This window comes from Poecilia mexicana, unplaced genomic scaffold (assembly GCF_051168715.1).
Source record: "Poecilia mexicana isolate PSO_F unplaced genomic scaffold, ASM5116871v1 scaffold_23, whole genome shotgun sequence".
NCBI classification, from domain to species: domain Eukaryota; kingdom Metazoa; phylum Chordata; class Actinopteri; order Cyprinodontiformes; family Poeciliidae; genus Poecilia; species Poecilia mexicana.
The window spans coordinates 6,859,716-6,885,655 of record NW_028263392.1 but is presented as its reverse complement, the minus strand read 5'-3'; the positions used below and the strand labels follow the sequence as shown (position 1 = coordinate 6,885,655).

The 25,940-nt window shown below is 41.1% G+C and overlaps 1 protein-coding gene across 1 annotated transcript in view; it reads left to right on the top strand.

Annotated features, from left to right (window-relative positions):
- The window catches only part of dock4b (dedicator of cytokinesis 4b), a 112,453-nt gene that overhangs the window by 41,102 nt on the left and 45,411 nt on the right, over nt 1-25,940 (top strand). Inside the window, exons 8-16 of the mRNA XM_014985181.2 lie at nt 5,074-5,225; nt 11,423-11,504; nt 11,595-11,655; nt 12,905-13,037; nt 14,231-14,319; nt 19,954-20,079; nt 22,725-22,849; nt 23,225-23,387; nt 25,436-25,542. Coding sequence (XP_014840667.2) covers nt 5,074-5,225; nt 11,423-11,504; nt 11,595-11,655; nt 12,905-13,037; nt 14,231-14,319; nt 19,954-20,079; nt 22,725-22,849; nt 23,225-23,387; nt 25,436-25,542 — 1,038 coding nt within the window. The remainder of the gene's footprint in view (nt 1-5,073; nt 5,226-11,422; nt 11,505-11,594; nt 11,656-12,904; nt 13,038-14,230; nt 14,320-19,953; nt 20,080-22,724; nt 22,850-23,224; nt 23,388-25,435; nt 25,543-25,940) is intronic.

The following is a 25,940-nucleotide window of genomic DNA, read 5'->3' as shown; positions in this document are numbered from 1 at the left end:
GCATTGCTTGTTGTGGGAGAAGGCCTGCGTTCTCCCAAGATTTTTGGCACCCTTAGTAAAGACATGTAAAAAGAAAAAAAAAAATCTGAAAAAAAAATATTTTCATATCAGAGGCTTCATATTTTCTCAGTAGTTTCCTTTTCCTGAAAAAAGTCAATGGACATTTGCTTAAATGACCTATTCTCTAAATGAAACGGGCCTTTGTGTCTAGTCAAAGGCCCGGGAAAAGTTTTGAAAGTTCAACTCTGAAGTTAAAAAAGTATATAAAAATATATATATAATTTTCTAAGAGCAATTATTTTCTAACACTGGACTTTTTTTTAAATAGATATATATATATTTTCACACCATTTATCTCCTTGAAATCGTCTAGTGGATGCCTTTTCTTCTTCTTCTTCTTCCAGTCTCGTATTCTTGTCGAATCTCAAACACTGACTTCGATTGAGGCGTTTGAAGGAGTGCAGTGCTTTAAGCAAAGCTCTCGTCAATTTTTACGACAGGCAGGAAAATGGGGGAATGCGCTCTTGAGTCGTTTTTTTTTTTATGTATTTTTTGGCCACCCACTCCTGGGAAGGCTCACCTATGACTGATATTTTTTCTATTTGGGCGGGGGAAAGCTCTCTGTGGTTTAATGGAGTCCCACAGAAATTAGAAATGGCTTTGCAACCCTTTAAAGATCGATGTTTCTCAACGACTTTCTCTTCCGATCTCGAATTTCTTTAGGCTGCGGCACGGTGTTTAGCTGTGTGCTGTATTTATGTTCTGCTTAAGCGATTGGTTGTGGTTGGTGAAATAAACTCGTCTTTGCAAAATTGTGGTTCATCACAACTCATTCATGATTTTTTTTTGAAGGTTGTTGAGGTCCATGTTTGGCCCCAAAGCAGTGCACCATGGGTATTTTAGTACTCTAAAATAAAGAGGAACAAATCCCTTTGTAAATATTCTGAATAATACAGTATTTTTATGTTTTTTTACAGAGCCTTTTCACAACATGGTTACTAGTGAACTTTATAGCTGCCTCCTGCAACTCTAAACGCTGTTGGGTGAACTTTATTCCCCTTTTACTGCCAGGCTTTACATAGCAAAGGTTAAGCATGCTGTTTGAACACGCATCTAAAGGTGTTAAAAAAGCAGAAACTGCAGTGTTGTTGTGGTTTTTAGTGCATGCACAACATTCAGTTTGTCCAAAGTCTCAATTCGCAGTAGCTATGGATACGATTAAAACAAGACATGCTTCTGAAAATATTAGAAGTAATGCTTTGTCTGGCTAAAAAGCCATAAAGAAAATAGCAGGTACAAACAAAACAAAAAGGGTGAAAAAAAATACATTTAAATAGGTTGTTAGTGACTCATGGTAGACAATTTCTTTCCTCCTGTGTTGGCTGTCTTCCCTCTTGTAGTTTTTCCCAACTTCTTGTTTGGTTCACTTTGTATTGTTCTCAAAAATTCCTAAATAATAAATAAATAGACAAAAATGACATCGGCATGCCCAGCTGTCTCCTGCCTTCTTCTTCTTCTTCTTCTTCTTCTCCTCGCCTTGCCGTTGGAATGTCACTCTGCCGTGCCCCGTCCTTTGTGTCAAGTCATCCAGAAGCTGACGCATAACCACAGATTGTTCCCATCAGGCAGCCCGAAACGACGCGCTCAAAATAACCTCATAATAAAAACCCAAAGCGCAAATTAGGCATTCCCCCCACCGGAACCAGTCATTTTACGTCAAACTCGGCAGCCCGGCCCCGGCCCGTGTCGTCGCCGAGGCACTGATCCCTTAAAGTCGGCGGCGGGCGCCTTGTTTTTAGATCGTTCCAACAGGTGGCTATTTCTGGGGCCTCAGTCATGCAGGGGGAGACGGGGCTAGACAAAACATATTTGTCGCTTCAAGAGGCGGCGTTGTTGTTGTTTTCGAAATGATTCATGAGCTCATCTTTGCCGGAGTCTCATGTGAATAAGTGGTTTACTCAATGATGTGTTTGTAGCAAAGCTGTTTCCTACAGGACAATGTTTTTCATATTCTTTTCTCGTCGTGCCTGTTTATCACATCTGACTTGCGTCGTGTCTAAGTACGGAGTCTTCTCTTAACGTTTGGACACGCTGGCTGAATTTCCCCATCAAAGCAACACTGAGTGTACGAAGCAAATGCCAGTGACTGCTCTGGCATTTCTAAAGGGTTTAGTTTGAACCGTGCTTTGCTCCCCCCCCCCCATCCCTGCCATCAATCTCCGTTCAGTTGTTGTTCCTAGATATTTTCCCCAGCTTTTTTCTTATTTTTTTCCCCCCCCTCCAGCTAATTCATCTAGAGAATAATTTCCTAAGGGTACAGATGAGATTTTCTGAAGTGAGGTTCTGTTCACAGGTATAAAACGGTTAATCTACCCACAGTCGGTAACCGTCACGGCAGTGACGTTAAGCTACTTTTGCTGTTGAACTCGAAAGTAAATTTTTCGAGGTAGTGTCCCTCTAACTGTCTTCCTGTGTGAAACCTGTACTTTAAGCGAAACTACCTGGTGTAAAAATACTGCGGTGTTAAAGCTGTTTCACTTAAATCTTTACTGGCTTGTCCTTTTTAACGTTTCCTTTTATATCACAGTTTCACTTTGGCCAGTCGCGTTTTTAATGCTTGCTCGGTAGATCATTTCTGCCTCACAGATTCTTTTTTCCCTTGTAAATAATCATTGGGTTTTCTACACGCAATCATGAAACGACCTTGGATTAAAGTTCATAAAACAGAATTAGTTTAAACCATGGTTTGTCTTTTTTTTTTTTTTTTTTGGACTAGCTGTTAACTTTGACCTCCAGAACTGACTAATCTCGATTTTAAAATAAAAAAAGTCCTGAACTATCCCTTCATGTCGGATCTGTTAGCTTTCCATTAATATTAGAACAGCAGCGGAATTTATTCATGCTGGAGAAATATTAATTTAACAAGTTTCGGAGGTTGTGTCTCAGGGACACGGCTTCAGCACCGTTAATGCTAAGGTTGAGTTTTTGTTGGTGTTTTTTTTTAAACACAATATGCGACTTTTGCTGATGCAGGTTGTCATTTTGGTAGCAGATTGTTCCTCCCTGTCCTTGACTTGCCCCTGTTGTGTATTTGCAGTTCTTCTTCTTTTTTTTTTCTTTCTTTTTTTAATATTTCTCTCATTTTCAAATTCTTATTTTTACAACCCCTCCCCGCCTCCCGTCCCCCCCCCCCCCCAAACCTCCTGTTGTGTGTTTTCACTACAGCAGTGAATTTAAGACATGATTTGGCAGTACCTCCTTTGACCATCTGGTGCTGTTTGTGTGCAGTATTTTTGGACATCGACAGCAGACCGGGATAAACCTCTCATGCTGTTAAGTGAGCAGTAATGCGCATGTTGATCTAGACGGTAGTTGCCGTTCTATGATGCAATCCTGGGCAAGGCCTTACTGCTGGTATCCTACATAGCCTGACCTAATGCAGCATGTAATGACCACCTGCAGACCACATTGAGATGTGACGTTTACTTTATGTTAATCATGCTCTGCATTAAAAAACCGTTAGATCATTTTTGCTCCGAATATAATTTGACCCTTTTGGGGAAAAAACATCAGTAGGGAGATTGTTACTTTTAGCTGTTTAGGTGACATAAAATGCCTTTTTTTACTTTCATTGGTGTGAACAAGTTTTTTTCAAACCTCTAGTTTTTTTTTTGCATAGTCCTATGTTCCAACATTTATCATCTTTTGTATTAGGATTTTGTGTGAAAGACCAACAAAAGCAGTGCACAGCTGTGCATTATAATGTTTTATTGCAGCTGAAAATCCAAAATGTTTGGCATGCGTTTTAATTCAGCCATCCTTGAGTTGGAACTTTTTTTTTATTTTTTTTATCCCATTTTGGTGTAATTACAGCTTCACAGCAGCTTTGCGCATCTCAAAATGAAAATGTTGCCCATTCTTCTTTGCAAAGTAGTTTAGTTTTGTCCAGATTGGACAGGGAAGACATACAAACAGATATTTGTGAGTTTTCTGGCAGTTCTCTGCCACACACGGTGGATTTGCACGCTGTCCAAAATGTTTTATAGCCTAATCCAGGCCTGCCTTGTGCCTTCCTTGATCTTCATGTGGCGCTGTGTTCTCTAACAAACCACTCAGACTTTTACAAAAGAGCTGCGTTTATACTGAAATTAAATTACAAACAGGTGGGGCGGTTGACAGCTCTTGATTTTATTAGGCATCTGAACACCCAACCCATGCTTTCACGTTGCCATGGTTTTTGGTGATACTTGGCATTAGTTCCTCACCATAAATGGCTCTTGCACATTGGCTGGATAATTGTTCTTCTTTTAGGCATCGGAGCAAACGGGGCGAACACAAATGCCACCGCCACACTTTTCATCGTCATTTTTGCGCTGCTTCGTTTTGGCCTATCGCCTAAAATCTCAGCGAAACATGTCGGAAGTTTATGACGTGTTGTAAAGTAAATGCACTCCTTTTTGAGAAACGCCTCGCTCCGCAACCGGCGTGCTGATTGTTTTCTTCGTAATGAGACCGAGACAAACTCTGAACAATCCAGCTGAAGCTCTCACCATATTACCTTCTGGTGCTGTAGGCAGTCTGGAATATTACATGCTTTATTACCCCGATCTGTTTTCACTTAATCTATATCTGAGCCTCTTTGGAGGTTTGGATATAAATGCAAATCTGCCTGCAAAGATGGGCGCCCCGCTGTGGGATGTCTCGGGGGGGATGTTATTTATCTCTGACTTGGAAATTCAATATTAAATACAGAAGCTAAAATGCGATTGGCTTGTATTTAAAGAACCGAAGCAAATGTGTTGTTTTTTTTCTTCTTCTTCTTCTTGTTCTCCTTTTCCTTCTCCTTCTTCTTCTTCTTCTTCCTCTTCTTTCTCTTCTTCTTCCTCTTCCTCTTCCCCCCCTTTGGTTGTACGTGTTTCTTTCAAGGCTTAAAATTCACAAACTTTTTAACTTTTCTTTCTGTTTTTTTAGAACTTGCAAATGTCAGAGATTCTCCAGCTGTTGGAAAGCGATAGGAAAACCTTTTTCTTTTGTTGTTGTTCTTTTAATGTGGTTTTCTCCTGTTTGCTGCAGATGGAGCATCGGCATCGTAAGAAGGAGACCGCTACGCCCGCGAGCACCCACCACCTGTTTGTCCATGTGAAGAGCCTGATGAGCGCCAACCTGGGGGAGGAGCTGGAAGTCTTCTTTCACATTTATGATGGACGGGAGAATCGGCCGCTCAGGTGAAAACCCTGCAGCAACACAAACCTCTGTCTGGAAAAGTTGGTCTTTTCCAGCTTTGATTAGCTATGGAATTGATTTTGAGTACATAAAATATGTATGAGAAGATGTTATTTCAATATATTTGTATTTCCAAGCTTAAGTTTTTTTTTGTCCTGTGTCTAAAACAACAAAAAAAAACTAATCTCTCAAGCCGGCAAAGCAACAAGATAATCAGAAATTGTTTTTGGTTTGCAGTTTCTTTAAATTAGCTGACATTTTCTGTTTGGTCAAATTACAGTCACAAACATTTTTCGCATGGAGCCTCTCATTAAAGTCCACTTGGACACATAAAAGTGGGCGAGGCCGTGCCGTTACTGTTAAATGATGACGTCTGAGCCGCCACATGAAAGAGCCTCTTCACCCATAGAGTCCGCTCCTGCAGCACGAATGGATACGTCCACACATGCCACATCCTCCTGATGAACCGTCACCCCCACTCCACCAGAAAAGAGAGGGAGAGAGGGGACGACGATTAAGCTCCCTAGATTCATAGTTCAAAGGGAGGAGATTCCATTTTATGTCCAAAAAACAAGAGGCTTTTTAAGGGCAGAGAAAACGAGGGGGCTGAACAGCGAGTGGGCTGAGGAACGAGCGCGGTATCAGCGGAGCTTCTTTTGAAAAAGTCGTGCTTTCGTCTCTTTTGCCTCACAGTATGACAACAGAAACATGAGGGGTGATACTGATTGGACCGAATGTTTTATTACTTTATCTAGGACTCTATTGCAAAAAAAAAAAAAAAAAAAAAAAAGTTGTTTTAACTATAATTCAAGTCAGAAGAATATTTTTTTTCTCACCACTTGTGTGAATAATTGACTGTTCAGAGGAATGGGCTCGTTTGATAACTGAGCAAAAACACGGAAAAAGAAAAAAACATTTGGCTTGTATTACAAGCGGTAATGCCAGTACTATCACTGCTTCAGCCAAAATAGCATTGCATATACTTATTGATGGTATGAGAGGAATTATTCCAGTCTGTGGCTTATGATTTAAATTGTTCAAATTGTTGCTTTTGAGAACTGCAACGCTTTATTCTGAAACCTTAATCAGGTCCTGATGCTTTTGAGGCTTCTAAAATGTATTTTTAATTGTAGGAAAAACAACTGCAATTTCAAAATTTAAACTTGGAGAAAGCTGAAAGTGGGCCATGCCATTTTTCACAAGCTTTTCATCTGATTTTATTTATTTATTTATTTATTTTTTTAAGTTTTCAGGGAACTCCAGTTTACTGACAGCGAGCAGAAGCAGAGTCTTACTCTATGCTCTCTGGTGTCTTATTAACAGTGATTTAAATCACGGGAACAGCATATTTTAAATATTTTTAGTGGCTTTCAGTGCTAAAATACTTCAACTGTATGTTCTCTAAAACCAGAAATTATTTAGTCACCACTGTCATGAGCCAGCAGGATTGATTAATGCAGCTCTGCGTACACAAACCAAAGCCACAGTTATGAAAGATTTGAAAGAGTTTCAATTAAAACCCATTAAATCATCACTGATCAATTTTTAGCTCTCCCATTCAAAATAATCATGTTTTTTTCCCCCCCTCGCTCCTTATTTTACAAGTGCATAATTACTGTCCACTGCTGTGATTATGCTCCACTTGGATCACTTCTCCTTCTGATTTCCCTTCTCTCTGCAGCTCTCCTTTATTTCCTCTTTTTATCTGCTGCTATTGAGCACATTAACCAGACTTAAGTAATCACACGCTATCCGTTTTGTGACGCATTTGATTTTGAACAAAGGCAGCAATCATGCTAATCACGTCGTTATGCGACGCGCGATAAACATCGTTCGTCCAACTTTACTGCGAGACTCGCGCAAAGGACGCATAAAACAAACGAACGCACTTCCTTACAGATTTCCTCTGTTTTTGCCGTTTCAGATGGTTAAACGGTAATTAAGATTAGGCGGCGATAACTGGAGTAAATATGAAATGCAGAGCTCAGATGATGATGATTAAGTAATTGTTGCCTAAACGCAATAACTCGTTGTGGCATCCTCCTGGCAAGGCCATGCAATTTATCTAAATTTGATTTATATAAAGACTTTGACTATGGCTCTCTGTAAAAGTTTTTTGCTGGTGTCCTTTGGATTATCACACAAGTGCGCTGGGGATCATCAAGACGTAATTTAGTACATTTGAGACGGCTGTTCTCTCAAATGGGGGACGATGTGATACTTTTTGAATCTTTTCACCTACTTCATGTTTGTCAGACAATTTCTATTTCAGTGGTTCTTTTGTTTGTTTTGTTTTTGTCCAGTCAGAGTATTTCTCTGTGTAACAAAAACTGCGGTTAATCACAGTTAATTCGTGATTTAACAAGGGAGTAGTTAATGTTTCCATATCCGGCTTTACTGGGTTGGTTTTTTCACCTAATTAGGGAAAGTTGCCTAATGTATTTACTCCAGTTTCTCTGTCTGGTATTAAAATTAGGTTGAAGCGTTTATAAGAAAGAATATAAGTAAAAGTTCAAGATATCTCTAGGGGGCAAATACTCTTTCCGGGCTTTTTCTATTACTTTACATTTGCATTAAAAAAAGCTAAAAATAGCAGCAGTGTTGGAATAAAGAGACTCTGAGTTTAGAAGCCCTGCCCTAAGAGTCCCATTCCCTGTCTTCTGTGAGCGCAGTTTTGGAAAACAATCGCCGTGGTAACTCATCAGTGTTGACTGTGAATACGCATGGACAAACACACACACACACACACACACACACACACACACACACACACACACACACACACACACACACACACACACACACGCGCACATTAACGTAATCCAGCTGGCAGAGCGCCACACTGTTGCTGCTCCTACTGTGTTGTCACTGGTGTTTGTCAGACGTTTGCGTGTGCGAGCAGATGGGGTTCTGACCCATCGCCACAATGCTGCGCCAACTCAAGCAGCCATGGCAACTTCTTTGGGTCCAGCAGGGACTCCTTGTCAAGCCCTTCGACAGGGTGCGCACACGCTTGCACTTGTCATGCTGTGCCGTGCTCACGCCGGTCCTCCACGTTTTTTGTTGTTGTTCGTTTTCTTTTGTTATTTTTGCTGTGTAAGTTTTTTTGTGACAATCAAAAGCCAGCTTAAAGGGAACCTATTACGCAAAATTGCCATTCTGCATGTTTAAACACTGCCATTTGGATCTTAACTGCTTATAAAACAGCCCAAGATCTTAAAAAAAAAAAAAACACCCAGTTGTATTTTCTCTTTTTTCCTATTTTTGGCAAACAGTTACTGCTGTTTCAAGAACCTCCTAAATTATCCTAGCAACCCCAACGGAGCTCCAGCATGTTACGCTGTACAATGGCTGCTGGAAAAGACAAGTGTTTTGACTAACCAATAAGAAACCATATGCTGCATTCCTGTTGGTTGTGCAGAAGGCTCTACTTCTGCTTGTCAAAGATGTACGGTTACACAGTTGCGCATTTGTTTGCAGAGGTTTTCACATGCGAGTGAACACGTTGAGTTCGGGGCGGCGTGACCGGCAGCAGCAGCAGCTTATTTGGATTTAAAGTGACAAGACACCCTTAAACAAAAGCAGCCAAAGATAGGCAGAACTGATCTGACTAAAATCTCTTGATCTAAGAATGATTTTGTGCAAAAAAAAAAAAAAAAAAAATCTAATAAACATGTTTTCACCTGTTCAGGGAAGCATAATGGGTCACTTTTAAAAATCCTTTCTTCCAGGACTCCATTGCTACCTGCAGGAGTTTTTTTTTTCCTTTTCTTTGCACCATCTATTCTTGTATTGATTTTTTTCTTCAAATTTGAGGTATATTCTTCTTCTTTTTTAGGTGTGCTCTTGTCAGTTTTCCATTTAGCCTCAAGTGTCGCATTTAAAATCTCCTTTTCTGATTGGAAGGCACAGTGGGAGTGAATTTAAACCCCTTTTTTTGCATGTCCGTTGCTCGGTACAACCGATCCTCAGCCTCCCCAGCCCTTATCGGGTGAGCGCCCTGCTCCTGATGCAATTAGCCGAGGGGAGCAGCAAGCGCCTTCAGACCCCAGTGGGGAGGGAAAACGGCCACTCAGGCTATGCTAATGCGAGGGGGTGATAGAGGCAGATAAGGTCCCACCGGGGTCGGAACGTGGCTCCCCTTGGTTCTGGTGATCAACACGCTTCAGCTGCGAGACAGAAGATTTGCCGGCGAGGGAGGGTTCGCGTCGCGTCAAGGGCAGGATCGGCCAGAGCCTCCGCGTTCGCTGGAGCGGTCGTCTATTGGTGGCTGGGGTTTTTCGACAATGAGACCGCTAATTAGGATTCGGGGAGCGCTGACAGAAATCTCAAGTCTGTATGCGAAGGCATCCGTCTCCATATGGTTGGGAGAAATGGCGTGTAAAGTCGCAGACAGAGAGAGAGAGAGAGAGAGAGAGAGAGAGAGGCTAATGAGGAAATGAAATCAATCTGACGGCAGACCGACTCGTTCCAATACTGTTGATTTTAAAAAGGGAAAACTTTACAGAAGGAATACATGTATGAAAAATCATGAGAGCTTGTATAATTAATTATCAGGAGCATAATTAATTCAGGCATGAGCACCCACTGCCCTACATACACAACGCATTCAGCTTCACCTCATATTTACATCAGCGGAAATTTTTTGGGATTCTGTCGTGACTTTAAATACACGGTTCTCGTGTAGTTTAAGCTGTTCGACTGCAAAATATACACAAATATTTATTCTTGTAGATGTTTCCCCATTGTGTGAAAGTTTACCTTTCTTCCCTCCTTTCATATTTTCAGCCTGATCTGCATTTTTATATTTTTATTTGTCTGCTTTATTGTCTAAAATAGCCTAAAAATAACTGAGCACTTGATTAATTCCAATACAAAAGAGAGTGGGAAAATAAATATAAGAATTTGGGAAATGGATTTTTGCATCTTAATCTCTGTGTGCAGCTCTTAGTGTTGCTGGATTAAACCTATAGGATCTGTTCAGATGCGCCTACTGTAGCTGGTGGAAGCTAGCAGGGCTAGCGGCCTCACCCATTGTCGAGCGCTGGCGAATTACAAGGTTTTCTCTCTGCTTATCTGTAGACTGTGAAAGTCACCTAACTGGATTAGCCTTCAGTTCGTCAGCCAGGATGAGAGGCGCCCAGCAGGACATGGCTGCTGCCTCGCTTAAAATGCACAATATAAAAGGCGGGAGGATGAAGTACAGAGGAGGAAAAAAGAAAAGAGTGCCAAGATTCACTCTTCTTTTTTTTTTTTTTTGCATGACATTCAATTTCAAAGGCGGCCTGGTGCATTTGAGGTCAGAGTTGTTTCGTTTTCACATATTTCTTGTTTTATCCATTAGGTGCAGATGTTCACATCAGGGATGTTGTGCAGACTGGAATTTTGGAGGCGTTTCGAATTGTGCTGAAAATGATCCGCGCTTGAACAGAACTCGGCCGGTTTTGTTTCTGTAAGCAGAAAAGATGAAAAGTGAAACGCTTCAAGAAGGAAGAGAGGAACTGCAACTTATTAGAGCATTTCTAAGTAAAAGAAACCCATCCACAAGGCCAACTTATCCATGATGGCAGCATTAGGATATGGGATTTTAAAAAAAAGTAGATTTGAACTTTCGGTCAAATCCGCATGGCTAAAAAAAAGATGCCGTTGATATAACAACTGTGGTAATATGACTGTATAAATTAATGAATTAATTTAACATTTTTATCTTGATCGTCCGATCGCCTACATCCCGTTTCTTTCTTCCGTTATTGTAACGGCAGGCCGGAATATGAAACACCAAAGGCGTCGATATTTACAAATCAGACTTTTACCAACCCAAAGAAAACTCCGTCACCCGTCAGACGTTTTTCCAGATAATCTGTGTTGGGAATTGGAAGATCACACTCTCCATCTTTCTTCTCGGCTTGCCTTTCTGCCGCCTCATATTCCATTTCAGAGCGCTACGGCATGCGGTTTGATCTTTGAAGTGATTCCTCCGATGCCTGCTGCTCAGCACTTGACATTTCTGACACGGTTTCTAATCTTTATTCTGTTCCTGCTCGCAGAGTAACTTGGACACACTCGGTTTTTTTTCCTGCACGACAGTCAGCATATGCTCCTGACCTCCTTAATCATTGTGTGTGTGTGTGTGTGTGTGTGTGTGTGTGCGTGTGTGTGCGCGTGTATTCTCTCCCTCCGTCTGTCTCCTCTCCTACAGCGAACGCTTCTTTGTCAGGCTGAATAAAAACGGCTTGCCCAAGTGGCCTGAGAAGACGGAAAGACAATGCACGCTGTTTGTGGTGAGTATTGTCAGGGAGCGATTGTGTGCAAATGTTTCATACGGTAAAGTAAAAAAGCAGCAGAGCGTTTGAGTCCTGTTCTTCTTTCAGGATTTGGGAAGCAGCGACCTACGGAAAGACGTCTACATTGTCGTACACATCATAAGAATTGGTAGGAATAATTTTTTTTTTTATGTTCATCTAATGCAGTGGTTCTCAAATAGTGGGGTGCGGTGCAATACCTGGGGGGGCGCGTGTGAACCTGGGGAACAGGCTTTTTTTTTTTTTTTTTTTTTTGGGGCGTACTAGTATAAAGTGTAATTGCGCATCCACTACAGTAGGCGGCAGTGGCGCTGTCATTGTTACTTCTGTCACGTTTGCGACAGTGCAACATTTTACGACTTACAAGACAACAGGTTTGCCTTGGTTAGCAGTGTTGAGTCAACAGAAAGCTCCGACTGCGTTCTGTCTATAGCCTCCGTTATTCAACATAACAACCCCCAACATGAAAAAGTTTTAACAGGGATGAAAAGAAAAGCAGAGAGAGACAAAGATAATAATGAGACAAAAGAAAGTCACCGAAAGCTAAGACGAGGAAATACGACGAAGTGTATTTAGCGCTTGGCTTCACTGTCACTACAGTTGAAGAAGAGGAAAGACCGGTGTGTTTCTGTGCCTAAAAATGCTCGCAGCGGACAGCATGAAGCCAAATAAATTAGCGCGTCACTTAAATACGTTACACTCCAATCACGCCGATGAGCCGCTAGAGTTTTTTCAGCGAAAACGTGCTGAATATTGCCAACAGTCATCCCACTTTGTGAAGGCTACTTCAGTAAACCATCGAGCGCTGTTAGCATCATATAAGGTGGCGTACCAAATTGCACAGTGCAAAAAGCCCCACACCATAGCAGAGGAGCTGATATGCAGACGGATAGTCACGGTGGGGAGTGGGGGGCGCGAATAGTTTTCTTCTTGCTAGGGGGGGGCGTAACAGAAAATAATTGAGAAGCACTGATCTAATGGGTGAATCTCATTACTAGGTTAAGTATATCAATGGAAAGTTGAGTGGAAGGAAAACTTTCCATTAGGGAGAATTGACCATTGACCAGGCAAAAGTGAAAATTTTATAACATTGTTTGTTTATTGAAGTGTTCACTTCTTATTCAGATCAATGAAATTCTGATATTTTAAAAAAATATTTGGTCTTGTATAATATTTCAATTTTAATATTTTGATGAGTGGAATTTATGGTCTATGTACGATGCAGCTACATTTGGGTTTCACGTTTACATTCGAGTTGCTGAAGTTGACGAACTTTTCCAGGGTTGCTTTGGTTTATTTGTGTTCAATAGAATATGGTGCATTTTAATAATTCTCTTTGGCTCTGTATTGTGTGTGTGTGTGTGTGTGTGTGTGTGTAGGGAGGATGGGAGCAGGAGAGAAGAAGAACACGTGCAGTGTGCAGTACAGGCGGCCGTTCGGCTGTGCTGTTGTCAGCATTGCGGACCTCCTCACTGCTGACTCCAAGGATGACCACTTACTGAAGGTTTATGCGTAAGTCAGAGGGAAAAATCTTTCTGTTATTATTTTTTTTTAAATCAGTGGAACGCTTCGGAGCCAACAATAATTTATAATTTTTTTTTTTTTGGTCCATTAGAATATAACTTTTAGCAAAAGAAAAATAAAATAAAATAAAAACTCCTTTTCTGATGGGCTTTGTTTGCAGGAGTGTCAGAGGAAGCATTCGCCTGTCCAATGTTGTTTGCTCCCGTGACACCCTCGAGGTTATAAGTTATGGGTGACACAGAAATTTGACCCAAATTATAAATGGAACATGTAAATTTAGCTCCAAAATGCTGCCTCCTGTTTTAAATGCGTGACAATAGTAAGCAGGGTTTGTTAGTTGTGTCTTTATAGAGTTTTAACTGAATGTTTTTGGGACTTTGGATCTGCAGAATATTTTGTTTCCGTCGTACGTTAGGTGATTAAATTTTCCATTTGGGAAAAAAAAACCTGTTTTAATTACAATCATCTTCATGATATATTCATACAACAATACAGCTTAGAAGTTTGAATGCTTTGTGTATCTTCTCCAATTCAGTCATGGTCAAAATTACGCATACATGCACTTATAATGGACTTAAAAACTTATGTTGGCTTCTTGTTAGCAATTAGGTTTAATCATTGTTAGTAGACACATTTTTTTTTACCAGCATACGGCTTGTTTGACAAATCATTATACTGACAAATAAAACAATCAGAGAGTCCAAAGAACTATGAAAGTGCTCTAGAAAGTAAGCAATTAAGTTTTATTTACGTCGCAGGTCAGAAAACCGCCAAGTGTTTTACAATGCAAACACCCATTGAAAACAAAGATGGTTAACACATAAAGGAAATGAATAAAAGCCTGATACCTATAAGGTCATGGAGCATAAAACTGAAAAGTGTCCTGATCTCAACCTCATTAAAGATTTGTTAGGTTTGATAAAAAGTCGCGAACAGCCAGTTTGCATGGGATACAGCAAAGAAGTGCTGTTAAAAAATCCACTTGAAATCATGCTGATAGTTACTTGACGTTGTGTTTGAGCCGTGACTTGCTACGGAGTATTTTACTAACATTAGTGGGGGAGTACATATGTATTTGAGATGGAATGATTTGTACAAGTCAGTAAAAATCCCAGCCACATGTAGCATTCACTTCTGTAAAACTATACTTACATATTTTTTATTTTTTGTTTCCAATTAAGATGCAACACAGAGATTGAGTGGTACCAAATCCACGAAAACATAATAAGAAAGGCCAATTCCAGGTACAACTTGTCTGGATCCAACACTGGTAAGAATCTTTTATGTCCTCTATCGTTTCATTTGGGGGGTGTGGGGGGAAGTGTTATCAGTCTTACAATGCCAAAAAATGATCAAATTTGATCATTTTGATCATTTTTTGGTAAAAATGATCAAAGTATTGCCAGATCCAGCTAACTCTGTATTAGCTGTATCCCTGATGTCAGATTCAGCTTTTCTGTGATGTTAAAAGTCGCTGTTTTGGAGGAGCACTTGGATGGCTTGTGTGTGCAGAAAACCTGCAATTTCACATGCATTCAGATGGTTTTTATAAATAGAAGGTGCGTCTGCATCGCGCTGAACACCAGCATCAGCAGTTTCCCGTGGCAACAGGTTGGCGGCGAGTGAGAACATTCAGTGCCTTGGGACGTCAAAGAAAAACTGTTAGTCAGTGTGAAAAGGTGTCATAAAAGTGACATAAAAGAAGCGAGGAGATCCTCTTTGTATATCGTTTTTCATTCAGTTTTTACTTGCAAATGATGAAGAATGACTTGAAAACTAGAGGAAGAATGCACCGAAAATACAGAAATGAGAATAGAAAGGGCAACGAAAGTACGCAAACATACACTTACTAATACATTTCCAAACAATGACCCTAACCTGAGAAATTAAATGTCTGATTTCTAGGTTTTTGCATGTTTCCCAAACAGCCGGTTGGTGTGCATGCTGCATCTAACGGCTGGCATGGAGACCGGGTGACACCATTGTTCACCTAATAAAGCAGCGTGGTAATTAAGGAGTGTTGGCAGTAAGCAGGGGAATTGTAGAAAAGTGGTTAGCAGAATGTCAAGAATCCCCCAGAAGACCAATAACTTCTTGAGGGAACTTATTGTTATCACTTCAAGCGCGTGCGTGTTCATGAGTAAGAGCCATTAAGCACGTTGTGCAGAGTCTGAGCAGTGCTTTCAAAGTAACACTTAAATAGCATAAAAGAATTCAAATGTGTTCATATTGTGGGGGGTGAGGGGATTACAAAGCCTATTGTAGTCCTTAGTTATAGGCACAACAAAAACCGAAGCCCTATCTGATAATTGGAAAGCTAAGCACCCGTTTACTTGATTCGTCACAGCTTTCCTCCTCCTGCTGGTTTCTTATCTCGCACTCGACTTCCAGCGAAATCTTAATCAGGTTTCTTCTGAGAATTCGGCTTTATTTGCTCATCACTGTAACTTACGCTGACTTGGCCCTGTTGGCGTCGCAGAGCCTCTCCCATGGGATCAAACGATCAGGAGAAAAGGCGCGCAGTTCGGTGTCCGTACCGTTGAATCCACCAATTGTGTGTTTGCGCTTCTCTACTTTACTCTGCTGGATGTCTGCAGATAAGACTGGAAAATCGTCATACTATATGTAAAATCATCATCATCACCAGAATGTTGAATTGTTTAACCCGCATGTGTCAAACTTGAGGCCCGTGGGCCAAATCTGGCCCGCCATAGCTTTTTATGTGGCCTTCCAGACTCTAGACTAAACATTAAGTGTTCTTAAATATTATGTTATCAATCAAATCAATGCAGTTTTTGTCTGCTTACTGCCAAATTATATCAGTCAGACCCTCCGGTTTCTTGAGCATTATTGTGGAAATTCAAAATCAACAAATAGCACTAAGAGTTGGGAGTTTGCTGTAGATTTTTCTCAAAAATTTAAGACTCTCTTACTTGTACTAAGCAGCTGCCTCAGCCTTAATTGATGTCGGATTATAGTCCATGATCTTTACAGCAACAGGGCCGTCATTCAGACTTTCAGCAGGATAACGATCTAACATATGAGTTTTCCTCATTTCTAAAAATTTAAGTGTGAGATTGCACAGCTGGAGTAACAGATTAGCTTTAAAGCATTTTACGTGTCTTTTTGAGGCATGCCAATTCTGGAGGGCGTTACGTAATTGCAGCTGAGTTACAGTTACACAACAATAACAGATTTGACCTGACGGGGCAGCGCTCGAAAACTAAAGAGAGCGTAACATGTCAGTGTGAACATATAGAGGCAAAAATATGGCCGTTTATCTTCATTATTTAGGAACGTCTCATTTGCAGTTTGTTCCTGCACCGTTCATCACTCTTCATGTCGGCTAGGAGGGAAATAAGTGTGCAGCAGAGTGAGATAATCCCACGCTCACATTTGTGCAGGTTTGCACATATTTGTTTGCGTTTCTCCCCTTTTTGACATGGACTGGCGGTTTACATCAGTTTTACTCTAAAACACAAAATACTCGAGGAGTTTATATGAAGGAAAGCTCCTTTTCTCCTCACGACGATGAGCCCTGACGATGATCTCTGTTTCCTTATCTCAGCCGCGTGTTCCCCTTTTCAGATAACTGAATTCAACGGACTAGAGAGATGATGGTTTTGTTTACTTGGACTCTGTGGTCCATAAATGGGATTTCATAAGAATTTGGCTCCGTGTGAGTCAGGCTGATAATTCGGCTCCCACGTCCGCATGCGTGCGTGTAGGCAGCGACAGAAGAGGCTGCGACAACTCACTCTGTTTTTGTTTTGTTTTGTGTTGGGTTTTTCTTTTTTTCCCTCTCTCTCTCTCTTTCAAAGCCGAGAAGAGGCAGTTTGGGTGGGCTGAGAACAGCGAAGGTTGAAGGTGTTTTTTATCAGCCTCGGCTACAGCTACCAAGCTCAATAGCAATCCTAGTTCCCTGCAATCGCTTTAAGAGTTTGTGAATAGAAAAAAAGACTGGAAGTAATATTCACATATAGTTTTCCCTTATTTGCACCTTTTAAAGTTTTTTTCTTCTGCTTTTTTTAATCGTTACAATATGAAATCAAACCAGAGTAAATGCCAAGCAAGGTTTTTAAATTCATTTCTTGCATGGGTGACCTGTTTAAGGTCATGTCACTGCAACTCTATTTTATATTTATTCTACCCATTCAGAGCAGAACTTGTGTCCATCTGGGTCTTTATTTTTGTGCATAATGCAAGAGCTCTTGAGCTTAAGGTCACAACCTGATGACCAGAGATTCCTCCTTCAGTTTTTTTTTGTGGTGGACAGGAGAATTCATGGCTCAATTAATTACAGGGGTTTGTCCAGGTTCTGAAACAGCACAGCGGGCTCAGATCGTTGCACTATGTCATAACTGTCATCATAGTTTGTTCTTATAGTTTTGCACCAAATGCAGTGGGTGCACACCTTTCAAAAGGCTCCGTTTTGTGGGTTTACTTTCTTCATGGTCAGTGGTTTTCACCTTTGAGCTCTCCCATGGAGGCCATTTTTATTCCCTTTGTTATTGTTGTGTAACAAACACTGACCTCAACTGAGACAAGTGATTCCTGCAGTTCCTTAGATGATGTTCTCAGCCACTCCTGAGGCTCTAATATACAAATTAGATTTTTTTTTTCTAGTTATCTAGTACAGTAGGATGGAGACCTGGCAGACTGGCACCTTACCCAGAAATTTAAAAGCGTTCTTTGTGTCACCAATGAGGTAAATAAAGGCTTTTGGTTAAAAATTAATAATAATTCAAATTTAAATTAACGGTGACAACTTTCAGATAAATGTGTTTTATGCTCAACAATTTTTTGGAACATCCAGTAAACATGTAAACAGAAGATTTGGCCTGGGTTCAGTGCGTAGGAGAAGCCCAAAATTTTTCAGTAAAATAAAAAAAAAAATAAAAAAACTTGTGTACTTTTTTTCCTACTTGCTCTTGTTGTACTAGTCAAGAACACTCCCCATCCACCACCCCTACACAATTTCTAATGAGTGCGCTCCAGTAAAGTATGAAATACTCGGTCCTCTACAGGGGAGAGAGGAAAATACTTGGCCTCAATCTGTTCCTCTCTGCTCTGGGGTCAGGCAGTCGCTCCATCATGGTGACTGTGGAACCTGCCTTGGTTTGCTCTCCAGCTGGGCATCACTCATACTCCGTGACCTGTGCTCCAACGCCACTAATGGACTTGGCCATTTCTGTCACAGAGACGTTGTGTGTCTTTGCTAGTGGAAGTTCTGACTAGGACAGCTCCAATAGAAAACATTCGGAGGCTGTCAAACGTCACCGTGCACAGAGGATTTGTGACTGGAGGCGAGCAGCTGCTAGCGGCTGTAGAGCCTCGTCTGCTAAGATAAGATTTAATTTTGAATTAGTGGCCCAAGACATAGGAACAATGTTAAATCAAGAATAATTTTTTATAAAGAATAATCTGACTTAAAGAAAAGTTCATCTTTCCTTTAACCATGACATTGGAGCTCAAATCTAAACACAACCAGTAGCATAGACTTTAAATAATTAAGTATGGAAATCCAGAAGTGCCACAATTCAATACATTAGAAAGGCCCCAAATTGCTATTTTTAAATGTGAAAATTATTATATAGCTGGAGCATTGTGTGTCAAATAAATGCATCGTTTCTTATCTTAAATAAATAAATGAATAATTTTTGTGAATTACATATTTTTGTTATGGCAAAGCTAAATCATTCATTGGGCCCAAGAAAAGGTGTTTGGTCTGCATCCGAGTTGTTTTGTAGGTTAGCCAATCAGATGCTGGGCTTTATTAACTGAGACACAGTAGTGCTTCAAATTAGCTAATGATGTATAAATTTTAAAAAAATGTGTAAAAATAATTGATTATTTTTAATATACAAATCCTTTACATTTCATTTTCATCCCCCAATTTAATTACTTTAGTAAAATATGCAAAAAAAAATTTATTATTTGTATTTATTTAAGCAGTTTGAGCCTAAATCTTCTTTTTAGGCTTTTGAAAATAACAAATGTAAATGTTTGATTATGTTCTGTCATCGTTTGTACTCACTGGCCTCTTAAATATTTTTATGCGGTAAACTGGGAGGATTGTAGAATTGAGAAAGCCCCAAGTGGCCTCTTAAAGCTGCAGTGTTTGACAATTTCATGTTCCTTTTTGTAGGTTTGTCCCTCGGTTCATAATGGCGTAAATAAAGTGATGAGAAGTCGAGCTAAAATTCATTAGAGATGCAGCGCTGCGGCATACTTCGCAGGCACAGTACAATCACTGAAAGTCTTGACCGACCAGTTGGAAAACTTGGAAATCTTATCCGGCACGTCGTCTCTCTTTGACTCCTACTTAACAATTTCTAGACTGCCTCACAACTTCCTCCAAATTGCATCCACAACAGAGATTACCACCTTCATTATCTCGCCTTCTCTCCGAGACGACTCCCCTGCTCTTCACCAGGATCACAGAAAAGCTCACTCACAGGGACATCAGAAAGATGAAGTTTTAACCTTTATGAATGCGCGCTAGGGTTTTGTTATACCTTTGCCGACCGTTGGAGTTGTTCTAAGGGATATTGATTTGAGGCTGCTACCTTCATGCAAGATTTCCTGCTAATGAAAGGGTGCAGATGACTCACTGGCTGCTTGTGTTTTTCTGTTTATGTCCACATGTGGGTGTCTGCTTGCCCTCTATACAGTTAACACAGCAGCTTACACATATATATTCATAGTCATGCATCTAATAAAACTTCTGTGTCCTTTTTGCATTTCACTTCACTGCCAATATGTGACCGTTTATTATCTTGACCCCAGGGCTGCGTTTTATTTTGAGCTCTTCATCGAGTGCCTTTGCTAAAGCGATGGAAAGGAACTAGCCAAGGCAGTGCTGTGGCTTTGTAAGAATGTTGTCATTATCTCATATTTTAAGGTTTGGCGGTGGCTCTGCAGCTTCTCCATGGAGACATAGACCAACTAAGGCGGGAGTACATGGGCCTCTTCACCCGCGGGGTGTGCATCACCAAGAAGCTGGGCTTCTCTGACATCATTATGCCAGGTAGGACTTTCCAGAACCTCCTAGCCTCTTTAGCCTTCTTTTCAAGGACGCTATTGTTTGCTTTGCACAACAGGTTGATGGATGATGGGATGGAAGCAATATTTTTTATTAAATATAATGTTTTGAAAATGAAAATTTCTTTCTTTTCAAATGCCCCCTTTTTCTCTCAACTTAAGATGGCTCTCGTCCCATTTCATATAATACCTCAAGATCCTGGTTCAACAGATCTCTATGCTTACATTTGCTTTAAACTGTTTTTTTTTTTCTGTTTTGTAACTAGCACTGATGGTATAGTTTCTAATTCAAACCAGTTGCAGTCAGTTCATTCACCAAACCACTGATCACGTCGGGTTTCAGAACCCTTAACCTTGGACATATTGACATTGAAGTTGTGTGCTGCCTGTTCCAGGTCAAGAGGTATTCATAGAAGAAACATGCGTAATGCGAATCATTGTCAGAAACACAACTTAATTAGAAGAAGTAGGACCAGTCTGTACTGGGCGTACGGTGAAACCTTAAATGGGGATGGGAGAAATAAATGGATGATTGTAGGGCTCCTAGCATGATGGAGAAATATGACATTAAAAGACACAAAATACGACATTAAAAAGCTCAAAAACTATATACCGTCAGTCGTGTATATAGTTATTTAGAAACGCTACACTACAACCTCCTGTACAGCTACCAGGAGACGCCAAAAAACTTGTAATGGAGGGCTAGCAACGTTGTTGTGCTGTTAGCTTAACAGGAAATCTGGTGCTTTGGTGAGTTCAGTGGATCTCAGAGCCAGTTTCTCAAATGCATCATTTGTAACATCGAACCTGTTGGCATAAAGAGACAGACAGAACTATGTCTCATACCTGGACTCCAGAAGATCATCTTCCTGCGCAATTGTAGCTGTTAGTTGGTTTGGGAATATGGTGACTGTTAACATCTAAAGGCTTTATGTTGAAATCTCTTATCTCTACTATTGACTCTACAAAAGAGAAAACATTGTTTCTCGACAATTGTCGTCTTTTAAATTAACAAGCCCCTCGCCAATTTGTTGCCACTTGTCGCCTTGGTAACAAGTGACGATCCGCTTGACTTTGTAACAGGGAGCCAAACGGGCACACGCCTGTTAATTTTACGCACGCAGGACGCGAAGCAATTTACGGAAGGTTGCGGTTTGAGCTTTAAAAGAACAAGAGGGGAAGTTTCATTTATGAAGATTTTCTTCAATAAGAAGGAGTATCCTTGTTTGGTTAGACAAACCACAGACTGTGTTACCCCAGGGCCTCACTAACACAGATTTATCCTCACCATCTCCTTCATTGTCTTTGTCTGGCTGCAGACCCTTAACGCTGAGTGCTCTCACTTGTTTCATATGTTTAAGTCAGCCCTTGGGCAAAGGAAACGGTCTCTTCTCCTTTTTTCTAGTGCTGCTAGTCTAGATTTGCATCTGACCGACTGCATATTCCTCCTCGTTATCTTTTGCACAAGCCACGGTGCCTTTTTGCTTTGGCAGCCTCCTCCACCATTTCCCTTCCTCCTTCCAGTTCCCCTATTGTTGCGAACATAAAAACACATCTCACCGTGTCTCAAAGCCTTCCTGCTCCAAGTGCGTTTCTCTCTGTGTGTAAGAATACAGTACAGGTTTATATAGACTACCTCATGTTGCTATGGTTTCTGTTGTTAAGGACAGGAAATCAATGTTGACCCCTGTGGTAGAGATCTTGTGATTGCACTCGCACTATTCATAAGGATTTATGTGTCAGAAGTTTCACAGACGGACTCTAAGCTTTGCACAAAGAGGCAGGAAGCGTTTGCCGGCACGCTTTGCAGATTTGAGGATGCATGAGTAGCAATGGTTCAGAGAAGAAGCCTAATTTTGTGTCCGGCAAACCTTTTCTGTGTTGAGTTAAATCATTATTCTCTTGAAAGAACCACATTTTTAGTTTTTTGTCTAATGACGCAAGATTTTAATTTGTAATGCCTCAGTATTTTGAAATTTTCTCGCCCTTTTGAGGCAAAACAAGCCCACAGTAACACAGATTCTCCACCGTACTTTATCGGCATGATGTGCTTTTTCCAATTTTTTTCTTCCTTTTTGCTAGTTTTTGAAGAACTTCTTAAATAATCGACAAAGCAAATCCAGCTTACGAGTCATCGCCCAAAATTTTTTTGCATTGCCTCGGTGTGGAGTGTGTGCACTTTTTGTGCTTGTGTGTTTCTATAACACATGTGGTGGTTAGAAGCTGTAGTTACAAGCCCTTCTAAATAGATTGAAATGATAATAAATCTTTGCAAGGTGAAATAAACAGCAACATTTTCAGTAAGGAAAAAAAACCCAAAACATTAAAAATATTTGTAAATTGGAATCCCGAGAAAACAAAAAGTCTCTCTGCTGGAAGTGATTTTGTATAACATTTTCCAAAGCGAACACGTCTTCTTTTTCTTTAAATCCACCTAAAGCTGATATTTAATAGACCTAAATGTCATCACCACGGGCAGCATGCAGTACATCATTAAACACAGCTAGCATAAATGCTCTCTGCTCCTGCCGCTCGTGAGAGTCTGCAGGGAGATATCGCACAAAGATCCGAGCGCTTGCTGATAACGCTGTTATAGACTCTGTGCCTGTTCAACGTTTCCCGTTCCTGCAGGCGAGATGAGGAACGACCTTTACATGACGCTGGAGAAGGGGGAGTTCGAGAAGGGCGGCAAGAGCGTCGCCAGGAACGTGGAGATCACGGTTTACGTGCTGGACGCCGATGGACAAATCCTAAAGGTGGAACAAAAAAAAACAAAAAAAAAACACCTTTACTTTCGATTCGTCTTGTTTTCATCACAAGGTTTCTTAGCCGTCGGATTAATCCAGATGGGAGCCGAGTGTGTGTGCGTGCGTGTGTGTGTCAGATGTGCTGTCCCGTTTCTGCTTCTGCAATGTGACATTCTGCTCCTGCGGTTTCCTCCGCTGCCGCGGCCTTGGAGAGAAAACGGAGTCAAATATAAACCCTGCCACTGCAGCCACATTACGCTCAACCCTCGAAAGCACATAAACGCGCACATAAAGCTTGTCCACGTAACTCTGTTTCTTTACTACGCTGCCCCGTTCGCCCCCTCCTCCCAGCCCCGTAAACTCTCTTTGTCGTTTGTCTTTCAGGGTTATGTGGCTGCTGGCTCCGGTGAGCCGGGCGCGGACGAGTACCACTCTCTGGTGCTGTACCACAACAACAGCCCCCGCTGGGCGGAGCAGATCAAGCTGCCCATCCCCGTCGACATGTTTCGAGGGTCTCACGTCCGCTTCGAGTTTCGCCATTGCTCCAGTAAGCGAGCTGCGACGCCGTCGACGGCACAAGCGAGCACGTCTCGCCGAGCTTTCGGTTGCAACAAATGTCGCCTCCTTTGCTCCTTTCCTGTCTGGAGGGATTGCAGGGGAGACGGGTTTCTTCTTGCATGCACCATTGCAAAGGCCACACAAATGTCTTCATACTGTTCTCCTACAGTTTGGAGAAGTCTGGAATTTGATTTCAGCTTTTTTCCCCACCTAGGATTCCAGTATTTGTACTTCCAGATTTCTCTCATTAGCTCATTGTCTGGAAATGTTTCCTTCATTTACTGTCATGTCTACTTACTATGGTGCCCAACTTCTGGCTTTCAAATGAGATAAAAATGTACAGTCTATTTATTCCGTCTCACTTTGGATAACATAGAAATGTTACCATCTCTTTTTCTCATAACAAGCCTATATTATTGTTTTGAAGCCAGCCAGCCATGTGGCTGTGTGCAGCATCTATAACAGCCTTATTAGTTCTGGCAGGGCTGTTATTACCTCCTAAAGGCTGCCTGTAAGGATCCTAATTTAAACCTGCGGTGACACCAAAGTTTGAGGGCCAAATAATAGTAAACACGTTGGGGCGAAACTGGACGAATGACTGTGATTAGCAGACATCTTCTTCTGATGTCTGACCTCTACGGGTACATCTAAGTAAACTGCAACATTTTATTTACTAACTCAATTAAAAAAATGTCAATTTTTGAGGAAGAGTGCTGAATCAATAGCTGTCGACCAGTTTCAATCTTTCTGAGTAATACGAGTTTCACTTTCTGAAAGAATCTGTGAAAAACTTTGATGTTCTGTTTTTTTCAGAACCCCGCGAGCCTCCGGAGTAAAATTATAACCAGTTCAAACAGTTCTAACTTCCTTTATGGATCAGGGAGGAAGTCTGCAAAGCATTATAAAATTCCAGGGCCGTGTGTACGACTAAAAATGATTTGTTACCCTAAAAGCGTTTTGTAATAAACGAGACTGGCTCGAAATATCTACAGCTGCTTAATGGTGACGCATGCAGCATCATTCTATCTTTATCCATTTTAACAAACAAAACAAGCCCACTGCATTTAAGAAGCAACGAGGTACTATTCTACATCTTCATCCTCTGTTTCTGAAATGTAACGCTTATCTGACCAAAGCACGCGATCAACATTCAAGTGGCCTTTGGCAAATTTCTGGTGTTTGCGTTTGTAAAGGTCATTCCGAGTCATGCTCATGTTTGGTTCACGTCCAAGACAACAAGTTTCTATTTAGATTGTTCTTAATTGTTGATTTATTATTATTGTTTCAGGTGGGTTTCTTTATCATCCTTCCTAAAACTGGCGAGGGACCCTCATCCTGTCGGAGCAAATTGTGAAACTTTTCAGCCTTTTCAGATATGAACAGGCGTTAGCATGAAACTGCTTGTTTTAAAGCCACACGCTTGTATTAAATAAATGACACGCCGTGTTCATGAGGGTGGTAATAATTGTGTCACTGGGTATTTAGTTAAAATAATTTTAAGTGTAGGATTTTCTTTCCACTGAATAAACGTTCATTTTGTGGTGAATAAAACAAAGCGGCGCTCTTTAAGGGGGTCACACGTTGTGAGTGAGGACAGGTCAGCTGAAACCAAATGAGCAACTCCAAACACTGCAACAATGCTAGTCTGCACTACTTCCTGTTTGTATACAAGGACTGCAGCACAGCTGGGTGACACAGGGAGTTAGAACATTAGCATTTTTAAAAGGTTCCAGCTGCTCTTATGAGCCGCGTGGCACAAAAATACCGTACTTCCTCATGCAGCCATTTCACCGTGAAGCTGCCGTACCCGCGTACTGAAGCGATTGTCGTTTGTGACGCATCACTAACTTACCTGACCTCACCACGTTTTCACAAAGCTGCCCTGTCAGATCGTTTCAGAAACAGAGGGAAGTTTGTGCTGATTCTTTCTTTTTCTGTGATTTTTTTCCCTCCCCCGTCTTGTTTCTTCACTTTGCAGGCCTCTGTTGTCTATTTTTGGGCTCGTAATCATGCCTCTGTGTTGTTGTCGTTTGACAGCTAAAGACAAAGGAGAGAAGAAACTGTTTGGCTACTCCTTTGTTCCTCTGATGCAGGAAGATGGCAGGACTCTGCCAGATGGCACCCATGAGCTCATTATCCATAAGGTAAGAACCGCTTCCCCTCCGTACCAAAGCGTTGCCTGAGCAGCGTAGAATCAAACAATCTGTGTTCTTGGCTAGGTGTTTTATTTAGCAGTGGGTTTTTTTTTTTTATTCTCTACTTGTATTTTGTTGATTAGTAAAATGCAGCTTGAGGTCTCCTCAGTAAAATCTCTCGCCGGTTGGCATCGGTGTTGCTAAGAGTACTTCAAAGGGGGTTTACTCGCCCCGTTTAACATTATATGAATCATCGCCTCTGAATGGCACGGCGTACTTCTCCATTTTGTCATTCTGTTTGTGCCACCGGTGGAGACGCGGCTCACGTTGCCTCCGACAGGCCGATGAGTAATGCCCCCTTTAAGGTCAAATTTAACCTCCAGTCAGAGCCAGCGCTCATCCGCTTG